Here is a 19953-nt window from a genome sequence, read left to right as displayed (position 1 = left end):
TCCTTTATGGCATGTGAGTGATGGAAACTTGAACATCTGATTTCTGGTGGTGGTGTGAAGACTTCTGCCGTCTTCGAGCAGCATTATATTCACCTGATAAGTGTAAAATTTGCCTTTGTCAGTGTTCCCACAGAATGTGTGCACGCACGCGAGAGACTTTTGAAACATGTCCAATCCCTTCCTGTGTATTACAAACAAGGTGATTGTCTTTTTGTGTTTTCTTTGCAGGGACACGTTGATAGTCACATGTACCAACAGTGCCACAAGTATATTTGCAGGCTTTGTCATCTTCTCAGTTATTGGCTTCATGGCAAATGAGCTCAAAGTGAATATCGAAGCTGTTGCAGACCAAGGTAGGGTACACTGGCATTTCATTTCTTAGACCCGATTCTGAAGTGCAGGCACCTGGTGGCACCCAGCTCTATTATTAATGATGTTGGCAGTGGAGGTAGGAATAGGGGCTTCAAAGTGCAGTGGCTTAGTAAACCACTTGTGTGCATCTCGATCCAGGAGAAGGTACAGTACTCTGTTCCTGGGAAGTCAAGATACTACTTGAGGCCTCCTTATCACTCATTTGGTAAGAGAAAAAGCAAGATGAGACTCATTGCAAATCTTTATGTAAATAAATGATTGGGGTGAGATGTCTCTTTCACATAGTGCAAGCAGTCACTGGGTTTCTCATTTGTCTCTGCTGCTGCCTTGTTAGGTCCTGTTCAAGGTAAAAGTTGTCCCTGATGGGAGAAATCTTGGATGAGACAGTGCTGGGCTTTGCAATGTGGGGGTAGGAGAAGTAGAGCCTGAGATGTGGATCGAGCTTCTGCACTGTGGGGAGCAAGGAGATGCCTCTACAGGGAAATTAAAAATTCCTGCAGAACTGTTACTGTACTGGAGCAGATGAGAAGGACTTAATGAAGTGAGATGGTTAGAAATGGGGATCCGTAACGCCTTAATGGGTTCAGCTAAATGTGGGCAAGAAGAATGTGACTGATGGAAGAATTGGTGCTGTCATGTATGATGTGCTATGAAGCAGCAGGAGATAGGAAGGGTAACTGTTGAGAGAAGCTTGAAGGATTGTAAAAATCTGGTGCAATTATGTAGGGGTAAATATTACCCTAGTTCAGTTCTGTTTCCAGGGAAATGTACAGTACTTTGACTCTAAACCAACCCTGATCTTTATGATGATTTCAGACTCGGTTAAAAAGATGAGTTTGTAACACTTTTGGAATAACATACGTTTTTTCACTTCCCCACCACAGTCATTTCTGTATACACATGAGCGTGTTAAGTACTGTATTGTAGTAGCCTTTGGCACAGACACAGCCATTTCCAAGCACTGAAGGAAAGGGATTAACAGATGGAAGGCTTTCCATGCTGTCCCCAGGTTCCCTGCAATAGCACAGAGTAAAAGGAGGCTTTGAACTGGAGGAAGCATGGAGAGTTCCAAAAATGAACGTCACATACAGGAGGTGACATTTATACACGAGGTGTCTTGCTGTCTTCGTTAATGTGAAGACACAACATTTTTGACATATTTGTTGTGTACTTAAATTCAGTGGTACACCCTTGTGTTTGAAAAACTCTGTGAGAGTTAGCTAAGGGTCAATCTTCATCTGACAGTTGTATTAAGCTTTTCTTGGCTACATGTCATTTGAATCCAGCCTTGCGACAGGGCCGTAAGACTGGTTTTATCACTGTATGCAGTCTTACCAGCTATCTGGTACGCATATCTTCTTTTCACATCCTCACATAATGCTAGTGCTCTTTTGTTAAAGACACACAGAATAAGTTTGCCAGCGGTTTTGTTCTTACAAATAATGTTCTGAGAGCTTTGTTATGTGCCAGAGAAAGCGCTCACCTCCCAGTTGACCAGGCAGTAGAACATGTCAGGATATCCCTTTTTGTACTTGAGAGCTTTGAAGGTTACAAATGACCAGCTTTTCCTCTAGGCAACACAGAAAGGAACACAGTTCTGTCCCACACAGTCAAAAAACAGGCTATATAATGTGTTTCTGGCTTAGCATGGTAGCATGGGTTTGCCCTGGTCTTGCATTCTCAGTTTATGACTGCTCTTCCCTCTAAGCGGCTTCAAAACAGACACTAGATGAGGAATCACCTCACAGGAGCAAATCCCATCAGTTCAATGGTGAGGTGAGAGGGGGGCATGACACAAGGGCAAATATATCCATCTCTGCTGTATGCACTGCTGTTGGTTAGGAACAAATCCTTTCCTGAAATCTAGAAGGCTCCAAAGGAAAAAAGGGCCAGGAGGCACCTTGACACCCAAGTTCTGTGCTATGATTCAGTATAAGGGCTACATAAAAAATGAAATGGGGAAGTGGAATGAGTATATAGGGAAGTGACCTTGAATTGTTTTGGTATTTTTGGTGAGCCTTTCAAAATGATTATGACTGCAGAGCAACTTGAGCCAGCCTCTGTTGAAGAGCTGCAACAGAATTTGTCTAATGAGCGTTTAAATAGAAAGAGCAAGGGTTTTTTTAGGAGCACCAAGGAAACGTGACCTGAGCAAGTGCAAACCACAGATGCAAGATCTGGGGTTACCTAGCAAATATGCGATCCTTTTTCTCCATGTAATTGATGGGAAAGAAACAAAGCAAAACAAACAAAAAACAACAAGAAAACAAACTAAAGGAGTATTTGGGGTGCAGAATAGGAAGAGAGGGAGAGTTAGTATTTCAAAATATTTCTTACGAATTTGGTTTTAAAAACAGACATCTGCATTTTTGTCTGTGTTGCTTGAATGTGGTTCTCATTTGTGTTTATTGGTGAGTTATTTATTCCTCTAGAAGTCCACTGACAGAAGAAATAAAGGGCAGCCATTGGGAGTAATTGTTTCCTACAAAATTCAGAAGTCAGCTATTTCTGAACACCTTATTTATCAGGTGCTTTTCTACTGATTGTCAGAAGTATCCTCAGAATCTTTTATGCCTTGCAGAAGGCATTTGGGATGCACTGAAATGGATCACAAAAAGAGCAGAAGCTGTCTGAAGTACTGACTGCTTACCAGTGTGGTCTGGTAGTGTACAAAACTTCTGAGGAAAATAAGTTTCATTTTTGGTGTATTTATCTCCACACCTTTTTATTCTGGTCTAGCTCTCAAAATTATTTAGATATGTCTGTCTTCACTCTCTTGTGATTATGCAGTCTTGATTCTTTCCTTTTAGTTTGCTAGAAAAATCCATGTTAGAAGGCCAGGTGCTTTAGGAGTAATGTTTCCATTAAACTTTTTGTTTTAGACTTGATGTCCATCATGAAAAAAATAACAAACAAAGCACCCTGAAGTCCAAGCTACAGTGCAGTCAGATTATTGTAAGGAGAGCTGTGCTTGGGTGAAGCCTCACTGGGAGCTCTGAAGCAACTACAAAGGATGGATGGAGAAAAGTAGCTGGTAGGGGTGGTTGAGGAAACATTTGTTTCAGTTGGTTTATCTCCCTGGGGATGGCATAATATTTAGTGCAGTAGTTTGCCAACCCTTTTCTGTTGAGTGCTTGCTGGTGGTCTTTGAGTGAGTGACTAGTCTCAGGCTGGAGCTCTCTGTTCCCAGCTGTTTCAGCAGATGTTCGAGGGAATGTGGAAAAAGCTGTCACAAGCCAATCTTATTGTAGGGCTGTCAGTATGATCTGTAAAACCCTGTTTAGGCTGTTGAAAATTGTTTCACGATGGTGATGTTGCCCCACACTCTGTGATAGGTGGAAAGAAAATTTAGTCTCATGATAGAAAATTGCACGGTAGGAAGAGTGAAAATGAGGAAAAAATACAGACTGAGTTAGCATATTGAATTAGCAGAGTTAAGAAGCTGACTCAGCAAGAGGGGAGAAGAGCCTCGTCCCTCCCTATCTTTTTTTTTTTTTTATTCTAAAGTTGTACTTCTTTTCACAGAGGGAGAAAACAGCAAAAAGTGTGACGATACGTAATCTGCCTTCAGACGTTCAAAAACTTGAATGAAATGGTTAATGGGTTAGGGAAGGGATTTTATTTTCTTTTTCCCCCCTAAAATATTAAACTGAAATACTGTGTATTATTTTCAGTCAGAACTTTGCTTTCAGAAGAAAAAAATCCTGATGAAAAAATAAGAGCTGTTTCGAAGAGACAGTATGTTTTGGTTCTACTCTCACAGTTTGATTAAGAATATGCCACAATTGAAAGGCTTTAGTGATTTGAAAATCACTAAAAAGTTCAAGGTCATTTGCCTTTTCCATTTCAGCACATGCAAAACCTTGGGAGTTTTCCTGGCTTTAATAGACCTTTGGGAGCAGTTAATTCCTGCAGAAGTTTCTGAAGATGGCCAGGGTGGGAGGCAGCCTCCCTGCACCTGTTTACCTGTGCTTGGATGCTACCAGGCATGTGATACCTTAGAAAGTTATCAGGCGCCAAGATAGAGTGATTGCAATTTCATATTCTGTAATTAAACTTTTCCTAAAAGCGTGATTAATGGGAGATTATTATTTCAAGGCTTAATTTGAACTTGTAAATGCAGGAAGGTACTGCAAACAGAGCCTTTATCTCTAATAGTCAAGAAGAAATCTTTAATCAAGAGATGAAAGAACATGTTCGTGAATACAAAATTTTTCTTCATTGCACCATCCTCTTCTGAAAAGCCATTTTTCTGCAGCATGTTTTAAAGACAGAACAGCACTGAGTCATGCACAGCGTTATTTTTTTACACTGCTGTTAAATTTAATATTTGTCTTTCGTTCAGAAGAAACTCCTTCAAAATTAACCTGTGGAGATTATTTCGTATGCTGCTAAAACTGCATTTTTTTTTTTTTCCATTATGTGAGAAAGCAACAGGTCTCCCTTGAAAAGAAACATCATGGGTAGCTGCAGGAAATCAGATCCAATAATCCAGATTAGAAATGGCCAGGACAGGGTGAGCTTGGACCCCCCCTTCTTGTGGCACAGGTCATGGAACCAGCACAACTTGTCTCTCATTTATATCTCGCCTGAAGGGAAATATCCTTCAGAGCATTTTAAGTGGGCACTCCTTCAGCTGGGATAAATAGAGAAGTGTCATGTACTGCAGTGCTACCATCAAATTCCTGCAGTGTTTTCTCCCAGGCAAATCTAAGCATACTTGTGAAAATAATTTTTCTTGACAGCCAATAAAAATTGTAGTCTAAGATATCAAACTAACAGAGAAAGGAAAACTCCCAGTTAAATCTTAAAAAAACAAACACAAACCACAACTCCTTATTCTTTCTGCTGTGTGTTACCTTAGCTTTTTTTTTAGTAGTTATTACTACTATGTTATAATACTATTATATTTTTTATATTACTACTATATTATAATACTATTAGATTTTTTGGTAGTTATTACCACGTGCCAGGTATTAGCTCTGTGCATGTATTATGTTCTCTGTTGCTCATTTGGCTGTGTGTTGCTGCTGAGTTACAGAAGAGCATTTTCTTCTCCAGTACTGAGGTAGGGATGATTGCTATGCTGGTCAGAGGTCAGGTTGCAAGCTGACAGGGACAGTGGTAGGAATTAGATTGCAGAGCAGGAAAGAACAGCCACAGTGCATGGTTTTGTTTGTTATTTGGGTCAGTGTGTTAGTCTAATGGTTAAATGTGTATTCTGCAACATGGAAACTGGGAGTGTAGAAGTGTTTTGAACCTTATAGCCAAATTAGAAATTATTTGTGTGAGGTCAAATATTAAGATGGATAAATATTTCTGTAAATAGCAGAGACTTAATGTGATCATTTTTACTTTTATCAAGCATAGTAATAGAGCATTATACTTGGAAAAGTGTTTTCACATTTCCCTTTTTTACCCATATTTTTTTTTCCATACAGTCAATGATGTTAATGCAATAAAAGATATCACAGCCTTTATTTTTATTGTTTCCAGGTCCTGGAATTGCTTTCGTGGTTTACCCGGAAGCCTTAACTAGGCTTCCGCTTTCCCCGTTCTGGGCTATAATTTTCTTTTTGATGCTTCTGACACTTGGATTGGACACGATGGTAAAGCTGCTTTCATTTCCTATTCTTTTCTTGTTGCTTCTCCTATTTATTGGTTCTGAGGACCAAGAGATTGCTCACAATTTTCCATGTGGTCAGTGAACTGATTTGCAAAGAGAGGACTGAATTAAGGCCATCAATACCAAAAAGATGTGGGTGAAGCTTTGGCATTAGTATCCGAGTGTTTGAACACCCAGGATTCTGAATCCTCTGTCTCACTTTCCAGCATACCCAGCTGGACCATTTCATTTACATTGTGTGCTGACATTAATCTTTGTATTTTGTGTTTCAGTTTGCTACTATCGAGACTATAGTGACCTCTGTTTCAGACGAGTTTCCCAAATACTTACGTACGCACAAGGCACTGTTCACTCTTGGGTGCTGCATTTCCTTTTTCATCATGGGATTTCCTATGATCACTCAGGTAATGATACTGTCGTTGAGCATCACTTTCTGTCCCCAGTCCCCCTCTGGTGGCCATTCTCTTCCCTTGCAAGAATCAGTTGCAAAATAATAAGCTGAATTGCACTGAATGAGCGAAGACATCAACTGAGTTTGAAAGCTTTTTTTTTTTGTGTGTGGACACTCTGGCTGAGATGTATTTAATAGACTTGGTTGCTCAAATCTTTCTGAAAACCTGAGTCTCTTAAAATTAATCCTTAGTCAAGCATCTCTGAAGTAGTCATATAAATTAGGTATTAATTTTTTTTTAAAAGTTCATGTGTCATATAAACCTGCACAATAATTTTGGGTGCCTTCCCTCATGTACAGAGGGGATATTTACTGATAGTCCTGGCAAACTGTGGAGCTAATAATGAAATTGTCATCTACCATTGAGATAGTCTTCGCTGTCTTTTTTCCACTAGTTCTTCTAGCATTGTAAACACTTAGCAGTTTCAAGAGGATGTGTGCAGACTCTATTTTTACTCTTTTCGTCATCTATTTTTTTCTGCCTTTGTCTTTCTTTGCCTCACTTCATCACTTACCAGCCCAACTTTGCTGTTCCAAAGCCTAGGATGGATTCACTCCTTCCTTCACTTGACTTAAACTGCTTAACCTTTATCCTGAAGGTAGGGCATGATATCCTTTCTGCTAAAGGAATGAATTGGATTCACTACTATTACAGCGTTCCTGGTTTCAATGGTGATTTTTCCTTGGATGCCATACTTAGTGGTTAGACGCTGCAGGTGGAAAATCCACTTGCAGTTCATTCCTTGATCTGAAAGGACTGAAACCAATGTCTCCTTCTTCACAGGAGCTTTGAGCTAGCAGACTCAGGCATTCCCTCTGCATTTTTCTTGTTGAGGTGTACTGTCATGCAGAAGAAGATTTGATGATCATTTAGCCAGAAGGAAGCAACAACACTGTGGCTTGAGCCTCTGTCCCATCAATGCCTGATGCGTACTTGGGGATGGAGTCTTGTGTCCTGCTCCTGTCCATTTTGCCTACCTTAGTGCTAGCTAGAGGATAGGGATATGAGGACATATGTGGAGAGAGGCTCAAGATTACTTACCACAAGTAATGGCTCTTTTTTCCTTTTTTCTTTAGGGTGGAATGTATATGTTACAGCTCGTGGACACTTACGCAGCTTCTTATTCTCTTGTCATCATAGCCATCTTTGAGCTTGTTGGAGTTTCCTACATTTATGGTAAGAATAGATACTGTTATTGGACAACCTATGTCAAAGTAGCATTTTAGCATGTGGTCAAGTAGATGGTATCTTGGAAAGGTGTAATGTTTCTTTTTACTTTTTTTACTAAAAAACCTGAGAATCCAGAAACATGATTTTGAATGGAAGCATAATGGGACTTCATTGCTATAGGATTCCTTTAAATGTGTATATTCAAAAGACCCTTTTATACAGCCTCATGTCCTTTTTCAATCAGTAGCTTAAAGCTGATGTTTTGAGTGTATGAACATTCTTAGCAAATAGTAAACATTGACCAAGCATTTCGTGACACTTAGCCAGGAGCTCTTTGACACACAAACTGTTTGGGGCTCAGACTTCCTGAGCCAGAAGTGGTATCTTGGCATTTAACAACTTTTGAAGGATTTATTTTCCACGTACACATCCAGTTTTCCCTTTAGCCCATCTCTACAACATAAAGTTAAGACTATGCAGCTACTCAGTGATTTATTATGCACAGTGGTAACTGTAGTTATATCAATCCATGTTGACATACATGAAATTTTTAGGAGGATACTTAAATGTTGGAAAGCAATGCAATTGCTTCAAAGCCACTGTAGCTGTGTCAGCTGGTATTAGCTGGTGACTGTTCCCAAACATGCTCAGTGCTTTAAGGAAGTTGATTCTCGGAAATGTGGGATCCCAGATGATTGTAGTAGGAAATACGGTGATTTCCTTACATAACAGGTTATTAATTTATGTCTGGAGTACGTTGGTGTCACTGAAGACTTGCCTTCAAAAGTGAAAGAAGTTCTGAGCCTTGGTGTTAGAGAAAACCAAGATAAAGCTGTCTCTGCTGTTGCTATGGCCAGGAATGAACACTATATTTTCTATCAGCTAGTTTTAAACAATCCTGAGATTTTTTGTTGAAGACGTTTACGTATCAGGATGATCTTAGGCCTTAGTCCTGTGCACTGGATACTTAAATCTACTGATCTTGTAGAGTCTACTCTAATATAAATGTATGAAAAATCAGGCATAACTCAAAACATGCAACATCTGCTGCTCTTGCTTGAGGAATGAATATATGGAAAGGACAGGCAATCTGTCCTTTCCTGTTGTCTCAAATTTCATGGAAATGCAGCAATGTATTTTATCTCCAGTGATATCCAATCCTGTTAGTGGGCTCAAATGGTTGTAAAGCTACCTCAGGTATGACCTAGGGAGGGAATGTTACAAAACAATGAAAAAGATCAAAACAGAAAGCAAAAATATGGTTTAGACCATTCACATTTTGGTTGATTTAATTGCTTTTTGGTTTTTAGGTCCCTGAAATGCAAGTATTTTAATTAGAGATGGGTTTAGAAGTGTAATCTCTGTGAGTGAGATGATATTGCTAACTGCTGTCAGCTTTACATTCAAACAGTCTACTCAAAGGACCTGAATGTAATGCTTTGAGATATCTCCTGAAGTGAAGAGAGAGATTTTTGGGGATTATAGAGCAGAAAGACTGGTCTGGAAATCGCTGCTGGCCAGTTGCATTGCTTTTCTGCTCTTCAGTTTCCATGAAGATAGGCACAGTTGTCACATTCCTTCCTCCCATTTTCCACAAGGCTTAGCATTTACCTGTTCCTGTGGAAATATCACGGGGTATGTGTTGCCTGATAGATTAGGTTGGTTACTGTTCCGACCAGTTTCCCAGCATGCTTAAAATTAATGCTGTTCTGTAAGAGATGGTGAGTGGGAATGCTCAAGAAGAGTTAAGGTTTTGGGGTTTGTTTTTTTCCTTCTTCCTCCTCATCCATTTGCTGAGAGCATGTCTGAACAGCTAAAAGTGCTTGATGTCACTCTTCTTTCCAGTGTTGTCAATAGCATTGTTTAGTCTGTGTCAAAATGATCACTCCTTCTAAGCCATTGCCATCATGGTGCAAGGTAAAAATGCCTTGCACAGAATATTTTTAAATAGCTCAAAAGCTACTTAGATCTGTGGAATTTCTTTGTTCTGCATGTTCTTAAATAAGTATGAAGATAAATAGGAAGGAAATATTGGCTCTATTCCTCCTCTGAACGCTGAGTGGCAGAATAGCTACAAACCTGCCTTTATGGAACAACTTTTTATTAGATCTGCAAACAAAATTGCTCTGGGTAGTGCCTGGTTTGTCCAACGTGTTCAATATTTCTTATAATTTGAATGAAAACCATAACATAATACAGAAGGGTTACAGCACTGCTAAGGAAGGACTTGAGTGGAGGAGTTTTTTTTTTTTTTTTAGTTACATATTACTTTAAAATAATCAGATGTGGCAAAGATTTGATGAATTGCAAATCATTGTCTCTGTGCTTTGTGTACCAGCTGATTGTTAATCAACAGATGCCAGTCAAGTCTTTGATCTAAATGATTTCAAAGATTATTACCTGGAATTAACCTTTTGTTACACAAAAGAGCTTCCACTCTTAGCACGAAAAATGAAGGATTTATTTTACAGTCATTATCCACTTGACTAATGTATCATAGCTACTTCTACCACATTAAATCTATATACAGCTTGTATATTTGTGATTTGCATGTTGCAAATATAAATGAAGCTGCTGCTCTTGTTCTGTTCTTTCAAGCAGTGCTTAAAATTGGTACCATATATTTTCAAGCTCAGACAATTGCTTGTTTTACACTCCACTGACACCTTTCTCTGTACGCTTGTACTCTTCGTAGCAAGCAGGTTGGCATAACAGTGGCAGGCGCTTTTATGATGAAATAAATCTGTCTTTAGCTCTTGTTACATGTTCTGCTTGCTGAGCTGGTTGAGATTTTTAAATTAAAAAGAGGCACACTTGGTTATTTTCTTGCAATCACTTATTTTTCAGTAGAGTCAATGCTACATTATCCAGTCAAATGCAGTTCTTTATTTCACATGCTGCTATAGATGTTTATTCTCCAATTGTTTAGATTATGATGTATGATTGGTAAAGAATAGCTTACAGCTCTGGGTATTAATTTAATCATCAGCATAATTCCCACTGCTGCATTTTGCAACGCAAAACTAAACACAGAGATCTTTGTGCTTGAGTGAAACACCGTAGGAAACTGCTTGAAATTGAAAATGCATTACCTTAACTTTATTCGTGCTCCTTCTAGACCTGTTTTTTGACAGTCTGTTGTTGGGAAGGTTCATCATCAGAGTGAGTGGTAACGGCTGCAGTGTATATGTGGAGAGTATGTTAGTAATTCTCAATGTTTTACCTGTGGCAGAATATTGAAGTAGATGTCTGTCTTAGCTTGCATTCCACTTTTTAATGGATTTTATATCTGCAGCACTTTGAATGCATCATCCTGCCTTTGAGAGTGGAAACTGAAATATGGAATATCATATTGTTTATTTACAAAAGTCATTCAACAGGCTTGACTGATCTGAAAGGGAAACCAGATGCACTAAGATTTAATCAGTGTTTTATTAACTGAAGCATCCTTTGCAATTTTCTGTGGAACTTTTGAACCTGTTTTCAATCATTCACTGAGAAATAGATGCCTACTGTGTAATCTCTGTATCTGTTTACATACATTTGGCTCCTGAACTGCTAATATTTAAAAATACCTGAAGCTCAATATCTGCCAACAATTCCAAGAAGGAACTATCTTTTCTTTTGGAGTTTCAGACAAATCCGTGCAGATCTGCACAGAACTTGCTCAAATTTTGAAGGCAGAAGCCCATGGTAACCATCCAATGAGGTATACCTCCATTGCAGCAGCAGCAAGAAGGGACACTGGGGGGCGGGAGAGGGAAGAAGTATCGAAGTCCCTTTGGATTAATTTTCTGATCTCATATCCACTGCAGGTTGTACTTCTTTCCCCAAATGCAGATCTTGCAATACCACCTTATTGTTTAATTTTGGGATTTTTCTCCTCTATTTCTTAAAATAACACAGTTCTTAGCTTTTTTCTTGCAAGATATCTGCCTAGGCTGGCTTACTCTGTGCTCACCCCCCAAGCTCGGTTCTAGGGCTGTCCTAGCACCACAAAGCCCTGTTGTTTTCTTAAAGGTGCATCAGAAGATACTGAACATGGAGTCATTACTTCTTATGTGGTGGTCCATCAATTCTTAATTCTTAGAACAGTCAGGTGGATAGTTTCATTTCTTTTCCGTATCAACAGAAAGGCTTCAAAATTAGGTGGATCAAGCCTGGGGATTATCCCTTCTTAAATTCAGCAGCTGCAGTGACTGACTATTAGGGCATTAAGAACATAAAGGGGTTTATTACTTCTCTTCCGAGTATTTCCTCCCTTACTGAATGACTTCTCTCGAATATTTAAGCTCCATCCCTGTCTCCACATCACACAAGTTAGATGAAATGCTGTAGTATAATGCTGAGTAAAATCTAAATGGCAGAGACAATCACCTGCTTTATTAAATAAAATTGGGCCGGGTTTGAAATGTTTGTGTGATGGGCGAGCTCAGCCTTGGACCCCAGACTTCCCGCTTCTCATCACTGTTAGAAAAGCTGGAGCAGGCTTCAATGTCATTTTTATTACTTTTGGGGAAATCACTAATGGATGTGCTAGTGAGTAGGGGCTACTGACCTAAACAGCTATGCAGAGGAAGACTGAAATGTAGGCTGGCTTTAGTTAGGTGGGCAATGGCAGCAGTGGGACTAGCATGCCTTTTCCAGTCGCATGGCATAACCAAGGAGCTAATTGCAGAAATGGCTGAAATAGCATTTTCCAATCCTGTGCATTTTATTAACTCAAGTAACTACACAGGTGCAATCAATACAATAATGGGAAGAATTAACATGTCAGTCAATCCATTTAATCAAATAACATTAAATAGAATTTTAAATATTTATTGGTGCTCTCTAATAGTTCTAAGTATTGCTTAAACATCAGTTGAAAAATAACAGGACATTATCATTTCCAACATTAAGTGATATAATCATACTCCAGTCACATAGTTGGTATAAAGAAGCTCAGATATTGCCTATGCTGACACAGGTATGCAGCTGGCAGTTTTTAATGGCCATATATAGTGTATGTAGGTCATAGATAGTTTATTTTAAAATTAATAAAGTTTTTCTTTACAGTGAAATAGAACAATGATGCATAGAATTGCAGCTAACCAGCACGTGCTATCAGTACCTCAGTCTGAGATGTATTCAGTATGTAATACATTTAATCTCTGTGTAAAAGGTCTTCATGTTTATTTTTATTTTTACTCCATAGGAAGTAAATATTTTATCGGAATGGTTCCCAATATAATGGTGTCATTTGTTACTTTGTGGTTAGATCTTTCATTGGAGTTTTCAACAAACATATCAGGATTTGTTATTGTAATTAGACACAAGGAAAATCACAAAAGCTGTGTTGCAAATTGCAGCTGTTTGCTTTGACCCCCCCCAATTGCATTTACGTTCGCTGCTTACAGGATTGCAAAGATTTTGTGAAGATATAGAAATGATGATTGGATTCCAGCCAAGTAAATTCTGGCGAGTCTGTTGGGCTTTCGTGACCCCTACTATCTTAACGGTAAGCAAAAACATTGTGAATGTCTTCTTCTAAGGTGTTGTTGTTTCTTGGTTGTCTGTGATGTTTCTGAATGGTAGTAATGACCTCTTGGGTACACGTACATGGATAGACGTGCGTTTGCACGTGTTCTTGTATGTTTGTAGTGGATAAAATAGAGCTTAAGTTATGGTATTTTGGTAGAGAGGGACAGTAAGTCTCCAAATGCTGCTGTTGTAGTCTTTTCCTGTCTGTACAAAGTGCTGGGATGGCGTGCCATTGCATGCCTGCAGTTTTTCATTGTTCTGTACATGTCTGTGTGTAGCATTTGTGTGTGTATTTATTATATATAGGTATATTTACACACACACTTAAATATGCGTGGAGGGAGAGAGAAAGTGACATAATCTTCCCTTCTCTTCTCAGGTTGAATCATGCAATCCTAGTTAGGGAAAAACATTTTACAGACTCATTTAACTAATCTAAGAGACAGGCTTTGGAAAGACTTGTGTGGCAATGCGAGTGACATGGTCTTACTTGCAAAGATGGAGCTATTCCTGCAGAGGTCGAAATATTTACGTTCTCAATAACGCCTATAAATCAGCCCCGCAGTTTCTCTCTTCTTCTTTCCCCCCATCCTTTTTCAAAAGGAGCTTTTCTTTCCCAATGCCCAGGCCCGAGGCGGCCTGCACTCGGCGGGGCCGCGGGGCCGGGCGGTGGCGCTGCGCCACTGCGGGAAGCGGCTGCGGCCTGCGGGCACGGCACCGCGCGGCCCGCGGGGCACAGCGGGGCGGAAAGCAGCAATAGCACTTGTATTACTGTGGTGTTGTATACGGTATTTCCACATCGCAGTCTACAATAATGCATTACTTCAGATCTAGAGCTCCGCTGAATCTAAAAGAAGGCACGTTCTCAATTTTACCCAAGCATGTTTTCTTCAGGTCCGGTAGTCCTCGAAGTGTAACAGCTGTGTGGTTCCTGTCTGGTGCTCTAACACAGCGTTCCCTTTACATTTCTAAATGCAGATACAGTCCTTGATTGCGTGTCATGTTGTGGCACTAGAATGAAATAGTTCTTTTAGCTCTCTCGGAAACCTCATTATTTTACAGGGAGCTACACTTCATACAAGTATTCATAGATGGAAATATGCAAGATAAGCACAAATACTAGAGCTCCTGAAAGGACTCACATTTTGAAACGATGAGTATGATGTCAACTGGGTGAGGTAGAGAGGCAAAATGGTGACTGATTTTGTCGTTTAGTCATCTGCAGTCACTTTGTTCAGAGAGGTTGGGCCTCAGCTTACGTGCTGGAAAGCTCCTGTGTGTGTGGTTCTTGAGCAGATCTTGTTGGTAAGTCTCTGTTTCAGGATAGCCATCTGTCCTGAAATAGAGGCTGCTTGGGTAGGTAGTTACTTCTTTCAAGTGTTCGTTAATTTAAGAATGACGTAATTTCTTCTGAAAACTGAAAAAGGAATACCTGTGTGAAGAGACTGGTTTCTTTTGGTTAACTCAACAAGACCCTGAGTTGTGAGGGAAAGAAACTTCCTGTGCTGAGAAGAATTTCTCCAGCAGGCCTAATGCAGGTATTATCCCTTCCTGTGCAGATTTACTTGACCAGTTCGTTGTCATCACTCAAGTGCAGTGGTGGTGTGTGTGGAAAAGAGGTAGATCAACCTTACCTATGTGTCGGTGACTGTTCTTTGATTTTGACCACATTTAGGTATAGTTTGTGAATCCATTTTTGAAAAGTTTGAAGGCATAGCTCAGTTTAATCAATAGTATTAGCACAGCATAAATGGGAACATATGTTTTCTCGAGGGCCTTGTTAAAATGAAGATGTGTGCACGTTTTTTTCTCTGATTTCTTCCAACGGCTGTTTTCAAGATCCTGTCTTAGAACCATTGTTAGAGTTCTGAGGGGAATTATAAGGCTTTTCTGCAAATTACTTGGTTGCTTTACTGATCAGACTTGCACGCTTAGCTACTGCCAGTAATCACAACTAGGGAATAGGAAATTATGTTGTCTCTTACGGAAAGCAAATTTGGAAAGCAAACGAGGTCCAGTCAAGCTTGCACGTTCTGTTGCTGTTCACTCCAACTGTAATATTTAGTCAACTTAGGGTAAGAAATAATTTGAGACTGATCAGTCATAATTCAATTTTTGTGGAATGGAAATGGACAAAGCAAACCCGAGCAATACGTTTTTTTCTATTATGGCCTCTGTAAAGCTAATATTTGATACATTTGTATAGTCTAATATTAGACTTTCAATTACTCCACATATCTGGAAATAAAACTGATCATTTTATATGTGCTTTCACCTAGCTATACTGCTATAAATCTTCTGCGTGCAATTATTGTTAGCACAGGCATTTCCCGAAAGTTACTGAATTATGCACAAATGTAAGCAGATGTATTGCTATTCATACTGTAAATGAAATGGACTAACTTAGCATAATCACATTAGGTAAAACTGCCAATAGACCATGTAATAAAGCCTGTTACTCTAGGGGCAAGATTCTAATTTCAGTTCTTCTGCCATGAATGCGGTAATTTTTGTGGGGTTTTGCAGGATTTCCACAAAGCTCATTAGATTCAGTCTCAGACCTGTTTGTTACAGTTTGCGAGAGCACCCTGCCTAGGTGCATGTACTTTGATCTATATTCCACATAGAGCAGCTATGTGCGTGAATGCTTACTGAGTGCTGCAAAGCAGGTTTGTTTTCCTTACTCAAACATTTATTTTCCTTCCTTGTTTCCAGTTTATTCTTTGCTTCAGTTTTTACCAATGGGAACCAATGACTTACGGAGCTTACCACTACCCGGGCTGGTCCATGGTGCTTGGATGGCTGATGCTGGCCTGCTCGGTTATTTGGATCCCAGTTATGTTTGTGATAAAAATGCATCTAGCCCCAGGCAAATTTATTGAGGTAATTCTTGTGTCTTTTTGCTGCTCAAAAATATGGTCACAGGAGACTGTCTGTTTTATTTTACATTGATTTTTGTAATATTGAATGGCTAATGGTGCTAAGATTGCTTTCTGGTAAGCTAGTTATTGTGTTGCAGAAAGATGCTCGGTTGATTTAAAACGCAGACCTTCTATTCCCTATTCCTCAACAAAATGCTCCTAAATTGTTAAGTGATTGCTTTTATGAGAACTAGAAGAAGTCACAAATTTCATAAGCCCTGAAAATGGTGCCAGTGGAAGAAAGTTGTTTTCCTAGCTTTGCCAGCCTTTTTGCAAAGTCATGCGGGGGGCGGGCATTACAGAAGGTTGTGCTGCTTCATGACATCCAAGAATAAGAAAGATGAAAAGACATCATGCTCTACAGCTCAAACGAGTTATTATAAACCTTAGCTGACTGAATAAACTGTTCCTCTCTGGCACCTGGGCTTGAAAAACAAAAAAACAGGTGGCATTTTATTTTTATGCTGTGGTATGCAGCAGGTCCCTGCTGCTTCCCCCCACCACTCCGAAAGTGCGGCGGTCCCCTTCTGCTCTGTTTCTCTGTGCCCAGCACTGCAGCTGCTGCCACCACTGCCTCTCCACGAGTGTTCCTGTCCTGCTGGCTCCCCAATTCCTTGTGGGCTGCAGCACAGAGAAGTCTTTCCCATGTCAGCATTTCACTCCTTCGTTGCCTTCACCTTGTCATCTGAAGAAGTTCAGTGCTTTTGTTTGTGGCCTTAGAGGCTTTCTCAGTTGTGTCCTCTCCTCGCTGCATGCTGCTTGTGCTGTTCCCTCCTTGGGATAAGGAACAGACAGTCATCTCCTTTTCATAGCAGTTTTTGCAGTTCGGCTCTCCTGCAAAATCCATCGGGGCTGTTATATGCCTAAAAGATGGAGAGAGAAAATGTACTAAAATAGAATAATCTGTTGGTCTCTCAATATGTCACGCTACAATGCCTAAGGGAGAAGATCATGTTTTTCCATTTCATACAGAGCAAAGGAGTTTAATATTAAATGGCAGGACACCCTGGGGAGAGCATCCAAGTACACAGTTGGCACTAGGCAACAAGGCCACTTGTCTAAAGGGCCTTTCAGCCCTTGTGTAGAGCATGTTGGAGCACACAGGGCAGGAGAGATAACTACTCCTACTGGAAATGAGCTAATATGAAATTAGACTTGTTTGTTCATCTATTCATAAGTCTCTCTCACTGAGATAAATAGCTCTCCTTCAAATCTTCCAACTTACCTGTGTGGGACGGGAGTATGTAATGCCTCAAAAAATAGGGTGCTTTATTTACTGTCCCTCCAGTAGTGCACCCAAAGAAACACCAAAAAGTCTGATCTGTTTTGAAGGGGCTTTTGCTGCAGTTATTTCATCCCTAGCCCAGTATTTTTTGAACATGGAGTCTGCTGCATAAAATTATTATGGTTGATCTGGGAGGTAAGGGTTGCAAACTGGTAATTAAGCGGAGATTAAAATAACTGATAGAGAGGCCTGATTCACTTTATTAGGTAATAAACCTATAATTGTTCCCGCTTAAGTCATCAGAAATATGTTTTCTTTCCTTTTTATCTGTAAATAGCCAATCATATTATATATTCAATAAAAAAATCAGCGGAAAGATGAGAAGATTTTGGTTGTTTGCCAGATCAACGTTCTCCTCTTTCTTTCTGCTGCAAGTAGAAGTGAAATAGTTTGTCATCTCAAAATTAAAATTTTTGTTCGTTCATAGCATTGTACTACTTTTTGGTCATTTGTATACTTCTGGGAAATATGCTAAACAGAAAACCAATTATTTTAATGCAGTTACCCACTGCTTAGGCAATTGGGCTAAGTAATTGTGCACATGTCCTTCAGCAAGTGAGCCTGGCAATCTGCAGCAGTAGGTCTGAGCTCCCCTCATATGGTGTGAGGGAGAATGTATAATTAAAATCTGGGCACTTTATCCTCTATTAATCTTGCAAACTTTGTGCAAAACAAACACTGAGCAGTGGAGCATTGCAGGGTCGTTGTCAATAACCTCAAATGAGCCTCCTCTTATTTCTTCCGCACTGTAATTCTGCTCAGTAACTTCAAATGAGACTCTTCTTTCTCTCTCTAACGTTGCAGCGACTCAAGTTGGTGTGTTCTCCGCAGCCAGACTGGGGCCCGTTTTTGGCCAAGCACCGTGGTGAACGTTACATGAATATGATCGATCCACTGGGAACATCTTCCCTGGGACTTAAACTGCCAGTGAAGGATATAGAATTGGGGACCCAATGCTAATAATTATTACATTGGTGACAATAACATTGTCAGCCTTTTCAGCTATTTTTTCCGATTTATTTCCCTGCCATTTTTTCTTGTTTATTTTTCTTCTTTTTCCACAGTGCCTGAAAGTGGCTGCTTAGGAAAGTAGGACTGACTATTGCATGCCATAGGGAGACCTAGCTAGACCACTTCCAGGTGCAGGTGACGCTCATTCTGTTTTGGGTGAAATAGCAAAAGCATGTTGCACAGTGGGTTATGTCCCAGTATTTTTCAGGTTATATGTAAATAAACAAACAAAAAAAACAACAGAAAAAACTTTAAAGGAAATTATGTGCAAAATTTGACCAGTTTCACACAAGCATCCTTGTAACAGCCAAAGATGGGACTACAATTTTGTTTTTGTTACCCATGTAATCAACGGGAGGTTCAGCTCTCAGGATGAAAGTGAGATCAGGAGGAGATCTCCTGTAGCCCTCGTGTGAGTCTGGCATGAGTGATAAGTGGAGTCGCTTTGTCTACACTGACAGCAGGCCTTGACTCATTGTCACACACTTTTTGTGTAAGTATGAATTATACTAACTTTGAGGACTTGCTGAGGACTAGCAGACGCCCTTTAAATAGCATGCTAGTAGGCAATATGTGGGATCAGAACAGAAACACAATGGTCCATTTGGTGTTTTTGAGTAGGAAAAAAAAAAAAGCAAAATTTAGGAAAAAAATCATTTGAGATTGGGCTAAACTGTATTTGAACCTATAAGTGGTTTAGAAAGCATGCCAGGCAGGATTATGGGCATCAGTTGAAAGTACTGTCATACGTTTCTTTCTGTGATTTGATATCTGTCATTTCAATTGGAAATGACTCATTTATGCCATGTGTCTGAAACCTGGCTCCGCTGGCAAACTGTATGTACTTGAAGTGCTACTGCGGTTTTACTCACTGAACTCCAATACTTTTGAACATAGCTTTCCTCGTTTCTCTGCTTTTGTTTACAGTATTTCCTCAAGAAGCCATCATATAATTTGTGCCTAACTTTGTATTCTTACAGTGGTAAGTGTAGTCTGGTTACCATCTGACAGCAGTTATTAGAAGTTAGATGTGCTGTTCAGCCTTGTGACTCCCCATTCATTCTCTTTACACAACCTTTAGATGTATTCTTCTCTTTCAACCAACGGGGAAATAGCAGAACCCCAGTTGTCTATATATTATATATATAGCACGTAAATTCTTCAAACTGGTATCCTCTGGAATGTACATAGTTTCCTTTCTATGTTTTTCCATTTAGAACACCTTCATCATGTAGAAACAAAACAAAAAACCCCACAACAATTAACAAATGCAGTTATCAACATGGACGCAGCATTAGATATACAAAATGCAAGGGCTGGAGGGAGAGGACGATATATTATACGGCCATAGTAACACTGAAGAGCGATAGGACATTCTAAATCATTACATTTTAGACATCAGATACGTGGCAATATGAATGTTAGACTCAAATAGTTGTTACTTACTGGGCAGAGTAAAAATAGAGCTTTTTAGGAGCACATTTATTTATCTGAATAGAAAATTAGCCCATTTTTATTGTAAATGCACTAGAATGAGGGAGAAAAATATATCTTCAATAATTGGCACAACTGTAACCTTTACGATCTTGTTAG

At 39.6% G+C, this 19953-nt stretch overlaps 1 protein-coding gene across 1 annotated transcript in view; it reads left to right on the top strand.

Moving 5' to 3' along the window:
• The window catches only part of SLC6A5 (solute carrier family 6 member 5), a 33328-nt gene extending 13946 nt beyond the window's left edge, over positions 1–19382 (top strand). Inside the window, exons 9-15 of the mRNA XM_048050009.2 lie at positions 229–353; positions 5869–5981; positions 6271–6402; positions 7527–7626; positions 13020–13120; positions 15859–16026; positions 18154–19382. Of these exons, the coding sequence (XP_047905966.2) occupies positions 229–353; positions 5869–5981; positions 6271–6402; positions 7527–7626; positions 13020–13120; positions 15859–16026; positions 18154–18309 (895 nt within the window). The 3' untranslated portion in view covers positions 18310–19382. The remainder of the gene's footprint in view (positions 1–228; positions 354–5868; positions 5982–6270; positions 6403–7526; positions 7627–13019; positions 13121–15858; positions 16027–18153) is intronic.
• Positions 19383–19953: the final 571 nt, after the last annotated feature.

Source organism: Anser cygnoides, chromosome 5, assembly GCF_040182565.1.
Source record: "Anser cygnoides isolate HZ-2024a breed goose chromosome 5, Taihu_goose_T2T_genome, whole genome shotgun sequence".
Lineage (NCBI taxonomy): Eukaryota > Metazoa > Chordata > Aves > Anseriformes > Anatidae > Anser > Anser cygnoides.
The sequence above is the reverse complement of the archived record's forward strand: the minus strand, read 5'-3'. Positions and strand labels throughout refer to the sequence as shown.